This window comes from Ursus americanus, chromosome 1, assembly GCF_024610735.1.
Source record: "Ursus americanus isolate L20-20 chromosome 1, mUrsAme1.1.p, whole genome shotgun sequence".
NCBI classification, from domain to species: Eukaryota; Metazoa; Chordata; class Mammalia; order Carnivora; family Ursidae; genus Ursus; species Ursus americanus.
Window position 1 is genome coordinate 50,557,175 of NC_142127.1, and position 21,849 is coordinate 50,579,023.

Consider the following 21,849-nt stretch of genomic DNA (forward strand, 5'->3'; position numbering starts at 1 on the left):
ATTTTAGAATATCGGTGTATAATGAAGTAAAGAAAGATAATAGCTTTTATTTTAATGATACAGGGTGTGAAAATGTACATATTTCCTGCTGCTATTATCATTTTTCACATACAAATTTTATCGTCTCACTCTTTTACTTAAAAAAGAAAAGGTAATATTTCGCCAAGCAGTTCTGTGATTAATGTTGGAGGGGTGCATGTTATTAACCAGTGCACAGGAAAGGTATAGTGTTAAAACAGAGACACATAGAGCAGTTGGAGGAATTATAGAATTTTTAAAAAAGATTTTATGTATTTATTTGAAAGAGAGAGAGAGAGAGCATGAGCAGGGGGAGGGGCAGAGGGAGAGGGAGAGGGAGAAGCAGGCTCGCTGCTGAGCAGGGAGGCCGATGCGGCGCTCAATCCCAGGACCCCAGGATCATGACCTGAGCTGAAGGCAGACACTAACTGACTGAGCCACCAAAGTGCTCCTAGAATTTTTAACTCTAAAGTATTTAAGAATTATTTTTGGTCTCCTTTTCCCTGGTCCTGCCCTTACAGATGAAAAAAAAAAAAAAAAAAAGAGGGGACTTGCCCAAGCCGACTCAGTGGCACCACCTCACAGAGACCCTTGGTGGGGGGGTTGACGAGACACAGTGTGTTAATTGGAGAGTTAACTGCTTAGTAAAATTGTTAATATTTATTTCCATGGTCAAAGAAGCAGGGAATTTGTTGGTGGGCAGGAAGTAGATCAGAGAGTTTTAGTATTAGCTCCATCTTTCATTGGCAGACAAATAAGTTGATTTTCTATCTCCCTCAGTTTTTATTTTTGGTAAATAAGGATGATTCTCACTCCTTGATATTGTTTCTACCTTTATCTTCAGTGTTGAACTCAGTTTTTAAACTTGCTTTGAATCCATCATGGCCCTTGCAATAGCAGCTTTAATGACTTGGCTTGCTACGACCAGCTTTAATATTTTTCTTCTCTTCTATGAAAGATCGAATTCAAAACAGAAAGCATCTTTTTTCAAGAGTTTCCCACATTTGTCTGAGTGATGGTGATTTCATGTTGCTAGAGCCAGTTACCTGCTGGATGCTTCATACTCTCCAACTGCCTAATGGGGGGAATTTGATCTGGCGAAGAGCCCAGTCGTCCATCTTCCTGGGGCTGGTAACCACTTATGGGGTGATAAGGATGAACTTTAATCGACTTCCTAGACACCCCTTCACTAAGGGAAAGAAGAAGAAAGGATGAAAGGAAAGAGTGAGTGCTGATAAGCAATTTCAGAGATTGATGGTTAGTTTGGATCTAATTTTAAATACCAGTAAAATCATATTTATCATGTCAAACATCTATTTGAATGAGAACTCACAAACTAAAAATCTCTTTTTTAATATTTATAAAGTTACGTTTTAAGAATTGTGGTGCTCATTTGTTTTTTTTTTTCCCTTACTACTTAGCGGAAGAGGTCACATGACACTGCCCACTTTAAAGTTAATGGGCTTTTAACATCTTTTGGGCATGTTTTATAATGAAAAAAAATCCATTTTTGCTGGATTTCCATTGTTAAGGCTTTGGCAATAATACTTATGCATGGTAATAATGTCAGTAGAGAGGTCTTGTTTGCTTACAAACAGATTTCAATTGTTGAGAGACCAAATTATGTCCTGTTGCTATAAACATGGGCAGTATTTGGTCTCTGTTCATCAAGCTACTTTGTAATTAGGATTGCATCCAAATAACAAGTGCCTCTTCTCCCATGGAGGTCATTTCAACTTGCAATTTTCACTGACGGAACAAGGTTTCATTAGAGGATATGTCTATGCATAGGGATAAGCTTAAATCAAAAATATATGTGTATACATATATTCAGGCTAACCAGCGCATCTCTGATTGTGTCTGGCTTATTACTTTTTAGTGTTAGTCAGCAAGAACGTTTTTAAAATATGGATCAACATTTTGTAAAATTCAAGTCAAAGTCAATATTTAAACTTCTAGATAATAAATGAATTCTCTTAATAGCTTTTGTCAAGGAAAACTTACTACAGTTTGCAAAACTGTTTAAGATTGTTCTGTATATCTGGAGTTCTATCCACTAGTTTTTTGGAGAATGCCCCAGGGTACTCTGGGTATCTCTCTGTAGCCCTAAATGAAAGAGGAATATATGCTTTAATATTTTACAGCTGTCAAGCTATAAAGCCACCAGGGCCGACTCCTGCAGGATTGAAAGCAAGCCTTGAACAACCGTCACGATGGTAAACAGTGAACAGAGAACATGTAAGGCAGGAACTGAAAATAATTTAGAGGGTTTTTATTTTGGCAGCTGAGGTTCTGACGCCAAATCCCTGATTTTGTCCTAGGAAAGCTGGTGGTGACATTTGCAGTGGCTCTATTTAAGGAGAGGAAGTTTGATGACTGATAAGAACCAAGGCTCAGAGTCAGGAATTGGATGACTGGCGACAGCCATTTCCACAGCTGTCCTTGGGGACCACTGGGAGACCTTTTGTTACTTCTTCTGCCCTGTTTTAGGAAAGTAGATTTCTAGTCAGCCTGTCCTACAGGAGACCCTCAAAGCACTTCCTTCACAATGAAGTTAGGTGATATATAATTGAATTTTACTTTGAAGCATAACCAATGGTTATGTTTTGAGGTATTATTCCCCAACTTCTGCAAATAAAGAAAGCAGTGAAGGGGTTTTAGAATAGCATGCATTTAGAACTTCATTCATAGGACTTCCTCTTCTCAGGGCTACCCTACCAGGGTACCGATTCCCTTCTCCATCTCCCTCACCCGACATGACAGTTCACTGGATGCATGTGACAAAGCACATGGAAATCTGACATTCTGAGCATCTTAAACCAAAAGAGACCACTTACCATGTGGTAAGTGCTCTGAGGGAGTCTCTGAGAATGTCTCCGCAAATCCTTCCTTGCTATGCTTTAGCCTGCAAGGGAATGATCTTGTCTCACATTTCCTATCCTTTTACTCAGGACCGGATACATAATTTGTCCAGCATGAAATGAAAACGTTGTTTAAAAATTATTAAGAATTCTGAGCTGATAGCAGCAAGCATTAAACTAAGCACAGGGCCCTTCTGAGCATGGGGCTTGGCATGGCTGCATGGGTCGCCCAGACCTGAAGCCAGCCTGGATTTTATATCTTTTCTTACCTTTCTTATTTAAGACCTGATCTGAACTTTAAAAATATCGCCCTATGACATCTGACAGATACTACATTTCAGGCATGTGTCCCTTGGTGTTTTCTTATCTCTCTCAATCTCTTGATGCCTATTTTGCGTCCCTTTCCTCCTATTCCTTCTCCTCTTTTTTTCCCCAATTCATTAATTTTTAAAAGTACACTTTATTTTTTAGAGCAGTTTTAGCTTCACAGCGAAGTTGAGGGGAAAGTTCAGAGATCTCTCAGAGCCCCTCTGCCCCCAACCCACGCACAGCCTCTCCATTTTCAGCATTCCCCACCAGGGTGGTAGCATCTGTTACCACTGATGGCCCCTCTCTGGCGCATCGTCAGCACCCAGAGACCCTAGTTTATATCAGAGTTCGCTCTTGCTGTCATACATCCCATTTGGACAAATGTATTCACCATTATGGTATCATAGAGAATATTTTCACTGCCCTAAACATCCTCTGTGCTCCTCCGTAAAAGACATTTCTTTAGAAGCCAGCTTTGATTTCTGATTTTATGTCCCTTTTCCTCATCTCACTGCCATGACATCTGCGTATCTCAAAATTCTGGGCCAGTAGGAAGCTAAAAGGCTCATGTTGGAAAAGTGAGACTGATTGCAAGAAACAAAGGGCCAAATTTATTGACAGTTGTTCTGCGTGGTGGGAGCAGAGCAGATGGGGCGCATCAATGGAGGGTGCACGTGCACAGAGGAGCGGGGGTGGGGGGGCACCTGACGTCATCCTTACCCTATAAAGAAACTGTAGTACAGAGGTTCAGGTAAAAAATAGCAAAAACTCTGCAGTTGGTCTGTTCCTTTTTCCCACTGGCATAGAAAATTCTGGTGACAATGAATGCAAGCTTTATCCAATATACTTGGAGAAAGCTAAGTAGTGTAAGTTTGCTGTCATTTGTAGTAGGTTCCCCCAATGTATAAGGTGGATAGGAATTCCTCCCAACCAATTATCAGAGCCAGAGAGAGGAGAGGGAAAGCTATCTTTAAATGTTTGAACTTATTCGGATCAGCAGGGCCCTCATTCTTTCCTCTTTGCTGCTTCCTTCACTCTTTTTATAAAATGACCACCAGGACCAATTTACATGGTAAAAAGAAATCACAGTGGGTGAGAAAGGAGGTATGGCCATTGTCCTCCCTTTGTTTGCCCTATGAATGGTGGGGATGGAAGGGAAGGTAGAGGGTAGGAATCAGGGCTGGTTGGGGGGCTAAGGGATATTACTAAGTATAAGCTGGCAAAGTCACCTGGTCCCCTGGGAACTCTCTCCTCAAGGTCTAGCTAGGACATCCACATCATCCCATGAAGTACTTTCTTTTTATGGATTAATGGATTGTGTTTTGGAATCAAGTTATTTATTTAGCTGCATAATCCTGGAAAAGATGATGTAAGACCTTATTTAGTTACTTTAGTTAAATGTGTTCGTGGCCTACCTTCCATTTCCACTGCAGCCGGGGTGAACATCTCCTGTGCACGGCAGTGCCCGACTTGAACTACCCCAGCCTCGGCACCTCAGGGCTTCTTTCTACACCACAAGAGCTTGCACAACCTAAACTCAGGGTAGTTGGGAAGTTTGCGGGAAGTTAGTGCCCTGGAGGTACCGCTCAAATAATGGGGAAGGAGAGTATGTAGATAAATCTCCAGACTCCTGTGCTTTGGAGACAGAACTCTGGGATGCATTGTCCAAGGGTCCCCAGTAAGAAAACCAGCTCAGGAACACAGCCGTTACTGTCTTTCCCTCCTTCCTTGCCTCCGTTTTCCTGCCCTTCACTCCTGCTTCCTGGGTTCACCTCCCAAAAGAGCTGCATCCAAGTCCCAGGTTCAAGCCCTTCTTTCAGGGGAATACAAATTAAATGCCAGGCGAGCATGCATTTCTGCCAGCCTTCTCTGTGTCTCGATTTAGCTGTGGCATTCTTTCGTGTACAGGTCTTCGAACTTTGAACTGATAGCTAAAAGGGAAAATCAGAAAATTAAAAATACTTTTATGTTGAAAAACTTCCCCATATGTTGATAGCATCTCATTAAATAGATTCATCTACGCAGTAAACTTTATCAAGGTCCTGCTCTTTGTCAGGTGCCATGGTACAGGCCAGGGCTAGAAAGAGAAGTATGGTGTGCTTCCTGCCTAGTGGGAGTATAGGGTCTACCGGAGAGAGATGATACTGGAAATCTGCACAGAGTATAATGAGAGCAAGATGGAAGTGGTCAGTTACGCGTCTGTAGTTCGGGGTTGTGAAGGGTGAGTGGTGAGAGCCAGCGGTGCAGAGAGAGGAAGGGCCAGACGGGACAGGGAGAAGCTGAGCAAAGACACACTTGCCTGGAGGTATGAACAGTTCAGTCCTGGGGGAGAATGACAGGGCTTGGGGCACAGTTTGAGGTTCACTTAGAACCAAGAGATGAAAGCAACCACCTGATAACCTGTGTGAAATACAGTGGAAGTTGACGAGGGGCTCAGGAGCATTCCGGAAACATCATGAAACAATAGAACTTTGCAAAGCAACTCCGCAGATGACTGCCCCTGACCATGGGAGTGGAGCACAAGGCTTTTGGCTCAGGATTCTAAGCTCTTTTTCTTTTTCTTTTTTTCCTTTTAATGTTATGACAACTATATTTCTATTTTTCCAAAATGAGTTTGTTGATTTAGTTAGGGCCTGGGGGCACAGGGTATTAGTCACTGTCCTGTTCTATAGGACGCATTTGTTCGGGGCAGATCTTAACTTTCTGTCTTCTTCAGAAGAAAGGGCTCCAGGATTGCCTGAAGGGCTTGAAGAAATGTGAAGCCAAAGCATTTTTACTGAAACTTGAGCCCTTTCAGACACAGTTGCCAGCATGCTTTGCACTTCCAAATGCACCTCCAGTTTCAGCCCTGCTCGTTGGAATATTGACGTTTCCAGTGCTATGGTCTGATCCTTTAGGTCCAAGCCAGCAGAAGATTTTGCCCAAATCCTTGATAAAGATTGAAAGTCCCTGCTTCACTTCATTATTCCAAAGACTTTTACACTCTTGAATTTAAAGACATGAAGAATCAGAGAAAACATCTCTGTGTGCCTGAAGGATGCATCGTGGGCAGGACATGTCACAGTTACCCGTTCTACGTAATTTCCAGGGTAATCCCTAGCCTCACCCACAAACCACTGTGCCATCCACCTTTTTTTTCACTTCTTCCTCTGCTTCAAGAAAGCTGCTCACTGCCTATTTGATGTGGAGTAGTCTGTGGAGAATATTAGAGTCTGAAGGGTGCCTGTACAGATCTGTATAAAGGCCTTCTTAAGTTCACTTGCAACTTCATCATGGATGCTTTCATGTAAGAATGGTCACTTCACAGTGGTACATGTCTGCCCAGGGGTTCCAGATTCTTTGCACTTTGTAGTTAGTATTGCTTTCTTATAATGACTTCCAAATTTTAAGTTCCCTTTTACTACAATCAGAGATAAGCTTTATAAAAGTTCCAATTCTGGTTCTTAGGCTTTTCCTTCTTTCTCTTTTTATTCCAGGGGAAAGGGTTTAAGTGGGAGATAGTAGAAAAGTTATTTTGTAAAAAATGGGGAAAAAAAACCAAAAGTTTATATTGGAAGCACATATAAGTGACTCTGTCCGGAGAAGTAGGAAAAAAATGATACATTCATTTCAATCTGAATAGGAGTTTAGTCTGCCCTGAGCTATTCGACTGACTGCAAGAATGAGGATTTAATGAGAAGAGAAAACTCATCTGTGACTTTGTGATAAGCAGGTGCTGAAATCTGTCATTGCTTTAAGGGGGCATTTCAGAGAAATCCAAAATAATGGTATCAATGTCTTGCCATCTGTTTTCTTATTCCAGTTTGTACCAACCTTTTAAAAAACACTCATTCTTACACAGGCATCTGCGCACACTATTTTGGCCTTTGAAGTGGGCAGTGAACATTGCATAACAATTATCATAAAATTGGACTTGAACTGTCTTGAACTTTCTGCGTGTTCATTGGCTGATTGATGCTTTGTACATTGAGTTGTCTTCAAAGAATACCAAACAGAAGAATTGTGTTCTGAATTTTCTTTAGAGAGCTCCCTATAGCTTCTGGTATGTGAGGGAAGGTGGGAGAGAGGAGTGATTTGTTGTTACTTTCTGGGTCTGTTTTAAATGGTCTGTGGTAGCATCCCTGCAGCCCTGTTGCTTTCATGTTTTCTGTTCTTTGTTTTTCATCTTTTGGAGACAACAGCTGGATTCTGCTTTAGTACTTACTCTTGATTCCTGTCCTGTTGTGAGCCATTCTGGTGGGAGGTTTTTTTTTTTGTTTGTTTAGTTGGTTGGGTTTTTGTGTGGGGGGGTTTTTTTCCTTTTTTTTTTTTTTTTTTGGCATGCGGCATGCTACTTTTCCGTAGTATTTAATTAAAAGTTTGGTTTTTTGGAACTCGCCGTTGGCAGACTGCTAGAAAACGGAGCCAGTGGATATTTGCAAGGAGTCTGAGATCCCGTTTTACCCTGTAGCCTCCCCATCCAAGGGTCGAGTGCTTTCTAGCAACTCTGCTTTTGGTAAAAGTCACAGTGCATGCTTCGCTTGAGATAAACTACAGGTGTTGATTTGTAACTTACATGAACAGGCCAAAAAAAAGGCGTATTTCCTGAGGTTTTGTTCACCATTTTCTGTGATTTTAGTTATTACTAAAATGGTTTAATTTTAAACACAGCAGATCTACTTCTAACTTCGTTCTCTGAGACTGCCAATTTTGAATTTTATGCTGACATAATTTGTCCCCAAAATATGTATGCTTGGGTCACCAAGGGCATTCAGAGATTATTATCTCATTTTTGTATATGGAAGGAAGTGGTTGGGGAAAGGAGGAATAAAAATAACACTCCCCCCTCAAAAAAAGAAAAAAAGCCAAGAAGAATTTGCCCCAGAGTCTTTCCAGATGATCGTCTTGTCCAGATTATGAATTTATAGGATAAGCTATATATTTATGACAATTTAGAAATATTAATTCACTTTTGATCAGAATTCTCACCTTTCCCATTGCCATGATATCCTCTTCTATCACAGATGTATTTTGGAAAGTTATAGTCATGGAGCCTTTTCTGGGAAATAACCCAGCAATGAGAAAGAGACACCAATAAGACATTTTCTGAGAAATCAAAGTTTTAAACTTTTTTTTAAATCCTCCATTTTTGTGCCAGATTATGTGAACTGCTGAACTTCATACAGAATTTAACATACAATGAGAAAACAGAACCTACAGAAGCTGTCAAGATTTATTAACCTCCTTTTGAGGTCTTTGATTTGCAATGTCCTTGTTGAGTTAGGACAGAATGAAATTACCCAGTGAATGAAGCATTTTAGGATTTGTGAGAAAAGTTATCTTAATCAGTTTTTAATGTTCTTTTTTGAGATAACATATTTTCAGGATAGATCATTATGGCACACTGAATTATAATCTACAAATTAGAATATAATTGTGCAATTTGTGTTTAATTCTCTTGCTCACATTTTATATTAGGCTTATTTCTTTGCAGAGTTACAGTATTGTGAGTTTTTCATAAACAGCTATTTAAAGCCATTCATATAATCAAAATAATATTTATAGATATTCAGAAAATGATTAATCTCAGGATTGTGGCAAAGCAGAAAACCTTACTATGTGGGTTTGCCACCTCCCCCAACAACAACAACAAAAAATTCGAGTTCTGGTTAAGTTCCCTGAATGAGTGTAGTGAAAATTAGTTTCTTTTGGAAAGATCATACAATTAAAAGACTAATTTAAATTAGGAGGGCACACTGGGCTTGGCAGAGGGCATTGTGAGAAAGCAAAGCATAATTTTCCTCCAAACAAAGACAAGCTTGTTGGAGAGCATGCTTTATTGCCTGGAAATTCTATATATATGCAAAGTTGCTCATCAATTCACTGTTGGGTTTTATGTGCTTGGTTTCTCCTTTTGTTTGGAAAAATCAAATGCTGAAAAAAGTAGGCGTAGCTCTGCATGCTATAGGCGCAGAGAAACCTACACAGGCCAATTCTCCTGGTGTGCAGTGTTCCTGTGTGGGGAGCTGCCTGTGGGAGGGATGGCCAGACTCGGCTTCCTGCAGGTAAAATCAGGGTGTGTGCTTCAGCAGAGCCCACCCAGAATTTCCAGAAAATGACTTCCCTGCATCTTTTTTCTGATCCCTCCCTCTGGCAGCCAGGTGGATAGATTCGGCAGGTCAGATTCACATCCTGAAGTCCACAGAGTGTTTTCTTTTTTTTTTTAAAACAGCTTTATTGAGGCATAATTCACATACCATACAATTTGCCAACTCAAAGTGTACAATTCAATAGCTTTTAGTAGGTTGTGTCACCATCACCACAATCAATTTTAGAACACTTTTATCACCCCAAAAAGACAAACCACACCCCGGTTAGTGGTCTCTTGAGAACCAGATTTGGATAAATTAATTCAGTGAAACAAAGGTGAACATTCATTTCAATGGGAGGCTTTCAAATGAGAGTTATCTTTAGAATTGCCTTCTTCATTCTGTATCTTAGCTTCTTGGTGTAGCAACTATATTCGATACTTATAAATAGCACGTGTACCGAACTTCAGTGTGCAAAGTGCTGTCTGTCAAACTGCAGGGAAGAGGCTTGACTGGTAGCATGACAAGGTTGGGGGTGAGAGGTCCCCTGGCCACTGGTCTTGGGGAGAGGAGCTGTGTTATTTGGCAACATCGGAAGGCCAGGCCTACAGGCTGGAACCTGGGCGCCTGAGCAACCTGCAGACAAGTGTGTGGTCTAGTCTAGGGAAGTAGATCCAAGGTGAGAAGAGGGGTGTGGGTACCAGGATGATTCCCATACAGGAATCGTGGGTTTGAGGGTCAAGCCTCAAGATGGAAGATGCAGGAGACAAAGATCTGAAAGGGAGGTGAAGATCATGGTAAACATCCAGATGGGGATGAGGTCCACGTCCGAGGAAGGAGGCGCTGGAGTGGACACAGGAGAGCCAGGAAGAAGTGCCATGTGGCTGCCGCATCCTGCACCCTGTAAATGAATCCCACCAGCCAACCCTTCATGCACCTTACACATGGTATCCCCCAGACCACCGCCTCTTTGCTCTACTGATGTACCACTAGTTCTTCCTTTCTTCTCTCCAACCGCTCCACCACCCCCATCCCTTCCTCAGGGCTGCCTCACTCTGTGGGCCCTTTTGGACAGGCTCTGGTCAGCATACTCTAAGTCCTTGCCTTTGGTCAGCTCCTTACATCCATAGATGAGACCAAGAGGCACTTGGCCAGGCATTTCAGCTCCCTGGGATGCAGACAGGCTGGAGCAGCCCACTCCCACTTGAAGGAGAGAACAGAGGATGAGCCAGAATGTCATCACTTGCAGGGGGTGGGGGGTGGGGGGGGAGCTGGGGTCCAGATTTAGAGTCTCTCACCAGGCTGCCCTCCTCCTGGGCTGTCCCCATGTCTGTCCTTAAAGGTGTCATTTTCAGCTTGGCACTTTCACTGAAGGAAGGAGAATCCTTTCTGTCTGGATTAGCTGTATACCGTGCGGGAAAGCGGTTGGCAATATTTTCTCTCCCAGTGAGGCTGCTAAGGAGTTTTTAATAAGGCACTCCTCTGTTCTCTTAAGTTTTCTCTTCTCAAGATTGTTCTCTCTGATGCGATATGCTATGATTTTTCCCTGAGTTTAAATATACATCACTGTATTCAATAGATGTTACTTACAAGCTATGATATATTGATTTGAGGGGAAATGTAATATTATTTTTAAAACGTCAGGAGTTTGATTTAAACCTGCAATAAAATCAAGAATTATCTGTACATTACAAATATTGGAAGACACCCATTCGTGTTTCATGCTGTGTCTTCAGAAGCATTGCACGCCTGTATCATCTTGTTTAGATGTTTGTGTTGACTGGTAGAAAGGTTGTTTCTCTCCTTCCAGCACTATAGAGATCATTTACGGGAAAGTCCGGGGTGGGCATATTCTAAAGGGAAAACTGACATTTGAAGTTGGGTTTCTAGACTGCAGCAGAAATCTCTTTTTGTATGTGATCAAAGGTTAATCTGTGCGGGACAGTTAGACTCTTCGGCTCTGTTAACATTAGAGATGAGACATCTGGTGTCCTTGGGCGTCATGGAAGCTGAATGCACTTCCCAGAAAACCTAGTTACAAAAGCTGTAAGGGCAGTGGCCAAAAACCACCATGACTGCTGAAAGAGCCTAGAAAATTCCAACTTGGTAGAGGATGGCACTGAGACTGAGGGGATCCTCTGGTCTGGTGAGTAGGGCCTGGGGAAAAGGCTTGCCAATGGTGAAGGAACAAAACAATTGAGCTTAGGTGAGTGTGTCATAGCTTTGGGTCATCTGTAAAGTGTAGGCAGTATTTCAGGCTAGAACTAGCAGTGTAAAGGACAAGAAATAGCCCTTCGGGAAAAGCGGCAGACAAGGGCAAGGCAGGCTGTGGACTGAATTGAGGGCCAGCAAAAAAAAACAAAAAACAAAAACCCATATACTCCTCAAGGAGTAAAGGTGAAAGTCCAGGTATGGGGGCCATGCAAGGAGGGATTCGGGGAAGGCTGTGGCTTCATAGCCCTGAGGTGTTGTCTTTCCACCCTCTTCACCCCTCTGCCCACACGCTGGATACGTGGACGCATGGCGCCCAGGGGCGGTTCTGGACCTTCCCAGCCACAGAGCTTCCCCTCCAATAAGGACTTGCTGGGGAGACAGAGGCCGTTGGACCGACAAAATAATGACAGAGCCTGTGACCAAGCCGAGCTGGGGAAGGCAGAAGTTGACGAATGACTGCATTAGGAGTAATTCATTCAAATTTCAACACCCAACTCCTTTTCATTTTTTGGTAACTTACAATTTTGACATAATTTAAAGTATACCCAGGAAAGTTGGAAGAACAGTACAAAGAACTCTCCTAGACTACTCTGCTTCTGCCATTTACATTTTGCCCCATTTGCTTTAGCATGCTTCTTCTTCCTCTCTATTTTTTTCTGAATCACTCATAAGTTAAAACATCGTACTTCTTTACCCCTAAATACTAAATATTTCAGGGCATGTTTCCTTAGAACAAGGACATTTTCTTATATAACCACAACACAATTATCAAAAGCTGTAAATCTGGAATCCTTCTAACACTCATAATATTCAAACACCACCTATAATGTTCTACAATTTCTGTTCTATTCTTCTTAAACTGACAGAGATTGAAATTTAATTAAATTTCTTTTTTCTTCTGACAGTGTTAAAGGAGAGCACACACACAATATTTTTTCTTCGACTGTATTACATGGGAAGACTTTGCCAAGGTTACAAATACACAGTTGGCAGTCAGTGAGTTACAATATAATAACACCAATTAGATAAAGCCATCAGAGAGATCAAAGAAATTTTCTGAGTGATATGCTTGCATATTTGTTTGCCTTGGAATTAAATTTTTACAGTGCTGTCTCATTTTCATGAATATAACTGAAATCACAACTTGATAAGATCTGTGTATATGATCTTTATCTTTTTGCTTTACATAAGAGAAGATATTTTGATGATACAAATTCAACATATTTTCTAGATTTCCCCCAATTGGGTTAAATGAGGAAATGGCCCAAAAATGAGGTATCTAACAAAAAAGCAAGGGGGAAATGTGTTCTGATCACAAAAGCCATCCAAAATACATTAGAGAGAGAGAGAGAGAAAGGATAAAACATCATGTACCGAATGATCTCATTTGTTTAAAGCCAATAGAAGAATAGATAGATAGATAGATAGATAGATAGATAGATAGATAGATAGACAGATAGTGGTGTGTGGATAGAAACATTCTGGATGTTACAGAAGAAATGAGTATCAGCGGTGATTAACTGGACAGTGGGACTAGATAGGTCAGTAGTAGGCGGAGGGCAACGAAGGGAGAGAATTCTTTTTTTCCATTTTACACACCTTGTAGTTTAATTTTTTTTTATCATGTGCTCTGATTTATTTCATAGTAGTAAAAATTTATTTTTATAAATTTGTAAAAAGGGAAAGGGGGTGGAATATAAGCAGAGATAAGGAGGCAGAGAGAGAGAGAAGAGAACAGTAGTTAGAACAAAACCAAACGGCAAACTTACTTAAAAAATGATGTGCCTTAGAAAGTAACAGCAATAGGCAGAATTATGAAAAACAATAAGTTGGGTATGCAAAATGAATCATTTTCTACCTTCTGCTATTTCTATATAGCTGCCAGTTTTTTCAGCAAGATTCCTGCATGGGTCTCTTAAAACTAGATTTGGACTAGTGAGTGTGTGTTAGTGCTAGTTCTGGTGGAGCAGACTGGCCACACTATCCCTCTGTACTTCCTTTTAAATTACAAAATTGATTAGTATCATAGATTTTGATGAGTTAAATTTAGGTATTGTTTTTATCAACATCAACTGATCTTCATGCTCCCACTGTCGCTTCTCTGAAAGCAAGAAGCTTATTCATAAAGAGCAAACAGACATCACAGAGATATTTGACCATGTACATCATATGATTTCAAGTAGCTTCTTTCATCATGTCTTCAAGTCATTAGATTTGCTTTTGTAGATCTTCATGCATTAGATGTGTTTTTCTTTCAAGCCTTAGTTTTTGTAAATGGAAATGCATCCCTTAGCAGAATCGGTGTAAGAAAAAACTCGCGATGTAGAAGAAATGGGAACCAATATTTATCGTGCGCCCAGGCTGTGAGGAGCTCTATGCAGGTTATCTCGTTCAGTCCTTCCATCAACTGTGAGGGGTATGTGGTAATAGTTCTGGCTTATTATCGAGGAACCTGAACCTCAGAGTGCTTAACAAATTGTGTCAGTAATTCATTCACTCAGCAAATATTCACTGGAAGCCTGCTGCATTGCAGACTCTGTGCTCAGTTCGGAGTATGCAGGGAGAGAGAGCAGACTTGTGGTCCCTGCCCTCTACTAGCCTGTAGCAGAACCAAGGAGAAAGGCATTGAGCCAGCACACACTCACATACGGGACATAACCGCACATTACCTGGGCACACCGACAGCAAAGACATGATGCCCGGAGAGGAGGTAGCAGGAGACTCACATAAGCTGGGGTCTCGGGGGAGGCCATTCTGAAGAGGCCATATGTAAGCACAGGTGAGCAGATGTTGGCAAGGCCAGTGGCGGGAAGGGCTGTCTAGACAGCAGGAAGATGCAGGAGGCCCCAAGGGACAAGCTTGACGTGCTGGAGCATCTGAAAGGGGCCAGTGTGTCTGGGAGACTGAGGTGTGGGAAGTGAGGCCGGAGGGGCAGGCGGGGGCCGGATTGTGTGACACCTCGCAGGTCGTGTTAGCACCAGCGGAGGTTTGCCGAACTGGGATGAGGTACCACACTTGCCTGGATCTTAAAGCTTGTGTCCCCCCTACTCTTTCAGGCCTGCCCACTCTTGTACCACCTCAGACACATGGCAGTGTACTGTTCTCTTCCACACTCTTTTCCAGAATGGCTAAAACGCTGCCTCCATTATTGAACACTAGGAGATGTGGGGCCTCAACTGCTATTTGAGGATATAGAAGGGTATTAGGAAGTGTGGGCTCTGGGTGAGGCCCCTGCGAACACACTCTGCAGGGGAAACAGAGTTCAGATTATCTAAAGTGGAGAGGTGGTAGAAACCAGGAGCCACTCAAAAGATTCAAGGCGTACAATATCGCATACTGATCAGAAGCTTCCAAAACCACAGCTCTATTACCGTGATTCACAGATATGTGCAGTAGGGATATATTGGATTGGATTGACAAGGGTGCTCCAAGGTTGTGTATGGCAGCTTGAAGCAGAAATAATAGAAATGATGGTAATGAAGGAGAATGAAGAAAGTCAGTGCAAAAATGTGTGTGTGGGCAAAAAAGCTGCAGGAGTTGGGAATGAATCAATGTAGACAGTCTCCAAAAGTCAAGAACAGTTGAAGCTGAGAAGTAGCCTGCTCCAGGCTATTGAGCTCCATCAGTGTGCAAACAGATAAAAGTCACTGTCCTTGTGTAGTTTCCATTCTAGCGACCAACGTGCATGCAAATGGCAAAAGTTGGGATACTGTATGCCCCCTAGGGGTCACAGGGTAGGTAGGATTGAAGTTAAGGAGATAGGATAGGTGAGTGATGTATGGATGCTTCTAGAAAAACTTGCTCAGAAAATAACCAGAGAAATGCACAGTGCCTATGCTCCCATGGTTTCAGGTTGTGAGAGACGAAGCCAGAAACTAAGGAAATGTCTCTGAAGTGTGATGTTCCGATACCTACTTCAACCAGTAAGTCTTCCTACTCCCCTTTCTTAGTCCATTTGGGCTGCTATTACAAAACTTGTGTGGCTTCTAAACGACAGAAATTTATCTCCCACTGTTCTGGAGGCTGGAAGTTTGAGGTCAGGGTGCCAGCCTGGTACTTCTCATTGTGTCCTCACTCGGCCAGGGTGGGGTGGGGGGCAGGGGAGCTCTATGGGACCTCTTATAAGACCCCATTTGTGAGGGCTCCACCCTCATGACTTAAGAAATTCACCAAAGTCCCTGCCATCACATTAGGTGTTAGGATTTCAACTTACAAATTTGAGGGGTACATCCAGAGCATAGCATCCCCTGAATCACGACTCACCATTTCCCTTCTGCTGTGCTACTACCCCTTGTGCAGTATACTGTAGAGCCAGAAAGCAAAAGCAAAATGATGGTGCTTTGCTCTAATGGAATGATAGTGATGGGCTATTACTTACTGTGAAATGATCCTTTATTTTAGGTTTTTAAGTGATCGATGTACCCTAATTTTGTATGATCAAGTGCTTAAATAACTCTTTCTTAGAATTTGCATGTTTCCATGCTATGTGTTACTGACAGTCCTGTTAGTTTCGTAAGTGCTGGGCTGGATCGTTCTAATTCAGAATAACTATATTAATATCCATCACCCTTAAAGATTGATATGGTTAAATAAAATGTCAATCAACTTTTTTTTTCTATACACAAGGAGGCAGAAGCTGTTTGTTTCAAGGTGCATAGTCATATTTATACATTAGATGGACTATAGTAGGTACAGGCTTAGTGAAAAGAGAGCTGTGAGGATTGCCTGTGCAATACCAGCTCTAGAGCAAATTAGTATATGACTCAATTAAGTAGCACTGACCAACTGTGTGTGTGTCTTAGCGTTGACGTACTGTGTGTGTGTGTCTTAGCATTGACCTACTGTGTGTGTGTGTATTGTTTTCAATTTGAGTGTTCCTAAGAGAAGCGCATGGCTAATTTAATTAGTTGAATATGCAGAGTACATACTCACTTAAATCATAATCATTCCAGGGAATCCCCAGAAGTCTCCAAACTTTTTAGGCATTTTAGAAGTATAGATGTGTTGAGTGTGCTTCAGCAAGTAATCTGAGCCTTTAATGTCATTCACTGTAGGTCACTGGAGATTGTTTCACCTCTAGGAATAAAGTACCTTTATCTCTTACTTCATATTCCTCCAGGTTCAGGCCTGCCTCCCCCTGAAGGGCCCAATGCCTTCCTTGTTTTCCCATCAAAACCATTCTCCAGGAAGCAGCCAAAATGATCTTTTAAAAATACCTATCTGTTCTTGTCACTTATCTACTTACACTGCTCCCTGTTGCACGAGAGTGATGTTCAGAGTCCTCACTGTGACCTACAAGGCCTTACCTGCCCAGCCCCTGCACCACTCAGCCTCCCCCCCTCCCCCCAGCACTCTTGTCCTGATTCTCCTGCCAGACTGGCCTAGTCTCTAACATTAACACCTGTTCCCTCTCTACCTGAAGGCTGTTCTCCCTGCCCCCTGCCCCGTACCCCGAGGCTCCCCAGCCTTGGATTCCCTGCCTTGCCCTGACTCTCTAATCTGAATTTGCCCCACTCTCTACCATCTGCCAGTAGGGGAGAGAATTTCAAATAGGTGCTTCTCCAGTGAGACTTTATTTGTTTGCCTGCAGGGTCATCTTGCTTGGGCTTTAGCCTAGAGCTCTTAAACAACTCAGGGTTGGAAAACTTCCTTGGTTAGAGCTATTGTTGTGATTATCATGCTCCAAACTACTGCTCTTGGCAGGTTAGTCATGAATTAAGAATGGCCAGGAGTTGGCTAGCAGAATTTTGCCTCCATTTAGAAATATCTATCTTAGGACCAAAGGATATAATTAAATATCATTGAAGACGAGGCAATGGAAGTTCTTTGAGCCCTATTATGCGGATGCTATAGAAATCAAGAAACAAGGAAACAGAATAACTTGGCATAAGAGGTAAACTCAGGCCAGCCAGGGATCTGCTGTGGGAGAAGCGGTACATATGGTTTTACAAGGGTGAACAGAAGAATTCTGCTTGTAGGTTTCCATTTACAACTGCTTTACTTTCCCTCTTCTTTCCTACTCTTCTTCACAGGTTTGAGAATTCTCTGGCTTTCTGAGATTTTAGAGCAATGTGCCGTGTACATTTTCACATTACACGTCATACAGAAGTTATGAAGAAGCTCTTGCCAAGAAACAGGAAAAAGGGGGCCTAAACGTTAGATCTCTGTTCTAAGCTCTTCTCCCAAATAATCCTAATGCTTTCAGAGAAAGTACAGATGACCTATTTGCCATTACATTTTATGAACTCAGCTTTAATAAGTTGGGAGAACTAGTGCAGATATAATGAGTGGGACTTTATGACAAGACGTAGCCTCAGACCCCCAGAGCAGCTGTCTTCTATTCTGCCCCAATCCTGTCCACTCCCTGCCATGAGCTCTCATTAGTGCATCCCTGTCCTGAGCATATCCCCTCACCCTGGGTTTTCACAGTACTACCTATCCATCACTCTTGTGGTTTCCTGTTTTTAATGCTTTTCTAGCACTCATATCCCAGCCTGAGGATGCTACTTATGCTTTCCTTGCAACCTGATGATCTAGGCAAGAGGACTGGGGATGCAGGGGGGCTGTTGCTGGGAAGGGGTATGCCCAAAGCTCTTGGCTCGGCCTGGCTGCTTCTGGCCAGGCAGGAATGTAGTGACAGTCATGTTCTGCCCTGGCTCCCCTGTAGAGGCTCCTGCTAGCAGCCTGAAGAGGTCTTGACATCAGGCACCAGCTTGAAGAACACTCACAGTGTGTCCGGAAGACCTTCACCTCCAGGGTAGGGAATCTGGCTCCACCAGGACCCCATTTTCTCTTGGCACGCAGGGTCCAGCTAGGGTTCAAGCTGCCAGCCTTCCTTTATTCTCTGTTAGTCCTGCTTTGTAAACTGAGACTAGACTTTCAGAAGGGCACCTATCTTTGGTATGCCTCCTCCCCCTGCAGATGCCACCCAGCTTTTGTATTCTGGCTCCTGGACTACAGCTGGGTGGTATGGAGCCTTTGTGCAAATTAGAGAAAAGCAGCCCTAGCTCTGGGTGGGAGCAGCCCCAGGCTGGGGCTCAAGGCCTGTGGAGCAGAGCTGGATTTACCCCTGGCACCCTTTCCACAGGATGGTTGCTCTGCCAGCCTTCCAGCCAGGCTTCTTCAGTGTGCGGGCCATGAGTCAGCCGAGAGACACACCAGGTTTTAACCTTTCTGGAGACTGTCATTTTTTGTCTCTTCTTCAACAATATTGAAGACCAAAGCCAGTAGCACATTGCCACCTGGATTTAGGGACAGGAATCTGGCCTCACTAGCCCAAGCATGCCATCCCTCCCCTCTGCTGCATCCCACACCCCCACACTGCTTTCCCTCTTCCCTCCGTTCTGAGCCACAGACACTGACTTGGCTTTACAGACTGGCCCATTGTAACTCACAGATTCGTTTTTAAAAAATTTTTCTTTGAATATAAAGCAGTTCTGATAGCTGAAAGGCTTTACTTATTTTTGTGAAATTATTTTTGGGCTTACTGTCTTGTGCCCTTGCTTTCTAGTTGGGCGGTTTTACCTTGTGGATATAAAAATAGGCAGTATAGGCACTATAAAATTATTTAAGAAAGTCTATTATTAAATTCCTATTTCTCCACAGCCTCATTTAACAGACAGGTCAACAGATATATTGTAGGTCTTCACATTGTGTATACCCACAGCCTCAGGAATTGCCATGCAGAAGATGTTCTTTCCTAAAGCTGAAGGCTGTCTGCTTGGGAAATTCATCAAATATAGTGTGATTATCTTGATTAATCCTTGGTTGTTATCTATTATCAGCAATAGATAATTATTTATTAAGTGCCTAATATGTGCTGGGCACATTTATAGATTTTATTTCTCATCTTCCCAATGGTTCTGAAAGATGGGACTCTTTACCCAGGAAACTGAGGTGACCAACTTACTCAAGTTCACACAGGTAGCATGTGGTAGGATCAGAATTAAGACCTTGTTCTTGTGAGGTTCGGATGTCTGCGTGCTTTTCATAACATCAGAGGTTCTTGTTTTTTTCCACTGAAGTTCCCTGAATGCAGAGGAAATCAATCCATCCTGCCCAGGGTCTAGACCCTTTGTAGCTACAAGTAGCCAGCAGCAAGCTCAAAATTTCTTTGAAGTCTCATGCTTTAATCTTTAAAATTTATGCAAATTTAGCTTTCTACTCTGTAATATGAAAGTATAAAAGTAATCCTTTAAACTACTTGACATAGAATAAAATTTAAGCTCCAGGAAGAGCTTCTGTTAACCCCTCTCACATCCCCTCTGACCTGCTGCGTGCCGCTCCAGGGACCTGCGCACCTCAGTTGGAGAAGGTCAGCATTGCACTGTGGTACGTCTCAGTTAAATTCTCCGAGAAACCTTTCAGGTACAGAGCAACCTGTCACCTGGCCAATTCTCAACCATAGAAGTCTTTCTAACAGAAAGGAGGATTCATAGACAAATCCTAAATTGGTCTTTGTTGATTCTTCACCAAGATCTTTGAGTGACATCTGTCTGGCTAGAAGTTCAGGGATTAGTCTTATGATTCATAAGCTTTTATTTTTTAGAAGCAAAAGTCATTTTTCAGATGAAATTGCTCTCAGAACTCTAATTTATAAAACAGTTAAAAGGGAAGACACTCTAGTTGCCGTAGGGGTGGAGGTTCTGTGTGCATGGTGCCCTTGCCTGAGGGTCCACCACGCAACCCAGAGTTCTGCCTGACGAGCCCTGGAACACCCATTTTATGGATGAGTAGATTGAAGTCAGAGAGCTCGGAAGACTTGTCTGAGTTGACCCAGCTGACTAGTGACAAAGCCAGGAGTAGATCCTAAGAACGAAGCCTACCAAATTCTTCGAAGACCCTTGAAGGCCCTTGTGGTTTTCTTGTCATATGAACTTATTTCCCAACTGCTCTCAGAGGTCGTGGAGGGTTAGGGAGTGGGAATGGTGAAGAGTCCTCCTACCAGGGGCCTTCCACAGTGAGGATAAGTGTCTGTGGCAGTTAAAGGCATAGCTCTTTCCCAGGTGCATATGCTGATTTTAAAATGATTGAGCAAGGCCATTTGAACTATTGATGTGTTAGGATGCGTTGGGATCCAGGGAAAGGCTTTGCAGGAAGAGATCAACCAGGGCCCCAAGGAGCACTTGGTCAAGGGATCAGTCAGACCACTGCACACCCCTGCAGCCAAGGTGGGGGAGGCATGTGTGGGTGACATTGCATAACCACCACGAAAATGTGCTGGGTCGCCTCTGAAAAACTGCTGACTCAGATTAAAGCCGGCCTTGTGCTAACTTTCATATGGGAGCCTTGGTGAATTCCCGTTAATTTTATTCTGTTTCTCAGAAAGCTTGGAGTGGCTTTTAAACTTCGATGAAGATATGAACAGCTCCGCAATCTAGGTTTACTAATACAGTCGTCTCTCATTTTTCAATTCATCACTGTGGCACCAATAAACGCTATTACAACGTAGCCCAGTATCTAACCACCCCCAGTTCCCCTACTCTGGAGGATTTTATGATCAAAGGGAATTACTCCCACCTCCACATGTTAAAGAAGGGCTGTCAGTTCACTCTACTGCCGTCATCATCCACACTGTGATGACTGACGCTGAATGCCACTGCAAGCCAGTGCCACCAATCCAGCCCCAGGCAGGCAGCCACAGTGGGTGATGAACAGGGACAACTAAGTCTCTCCCCCACGTGATCCTCAGCCACCTAGATCTCTTTCCCAGAGGCAGTCTTTGTTACAACTTTCTTGTGTATGTGTCCAGAGATAGTCTATACATTTACAAATCTTTATGAATATTCACATACACACATCTATTCTTTTATCCCCACAGAATGGTAGCATACTCTACATATAGTCTGTGGTTTGCCTTTTTTTAATTCCGCAATATATTGTGGTGATTGTTCTATGTCAGCAGGTCGTGCTGCTTCATTCATGGCTGCATAATATTCCAACACTGTCTCTTCATCAGGAAGTAGCCTGGGTGCTATCTACTTGTGGACATTTGAGTTATTTCCTGTTTGGTGTTGCTGTTGTTTTGTTGGCTGTCACAGACAGATACACGTGTTTGCATGTGTATTCAGGTATTTCAGGAGCTCTAAGGGAGGTTCTTTGCTCAGTCAAAGGGAACAGACATTTAACGTGATGGATTGCAAATTACCTTCCACCGAGGTTGTCTCATTTTACATGTATGAGATAACCAATTGTGTGTTAGTAAATTTTTTGAAACTTTGCCAGATCTGACAAGTGAGAAATGACATTGCACTACAGTTTTAATGTGTTTTTCTGTCATGAATGAACTTCTGCATCTTTTCATATAATGTATTCTTTTATAGACTGCTTTTTAACTGTGCTTGGAAGATGAGATGCTGCACAAAGATTAAGCAGTATGA

The 21,849-nt window shown here is 42.6% G+C and overlaps 1 protein-coding gene across 8 annotated transcripts in view; it reads left to right on the plus strand.

Moving 5' to 3' along the window:
- RAPGEF4 (Rap guanine nucleotide exchange factor 4) overlaps positions 1 to 21,849 on the plus strand; it is a 272,967-nt gene that overhangs the window by 127,417 nt on the left and 123,701 nt on the right. The window contains exon 2 of one of the 8 annotated variants that reach the window (XM_045779709.2): positions 15,323 to 15,393. The exons of 6 other annotated variants lie outside the window; for them this stretch is intronic. In XM_045779709.2, coding sequence (XP_045635665.1) covers positions 15,370 to 15,393 — 24 coding nt within the window. In that variant the 5' untranslated portion in view covers positions 15,323 to 15,369. Of the gene's footprint in view, positions 1 to 2,163; positions 2,257 to 15,322; positions 15,394 to 21,849 lie in introns of those variants that run through there. One more of the 8 variants, XM_087861482.1, reaches the window with a different exon arrangement.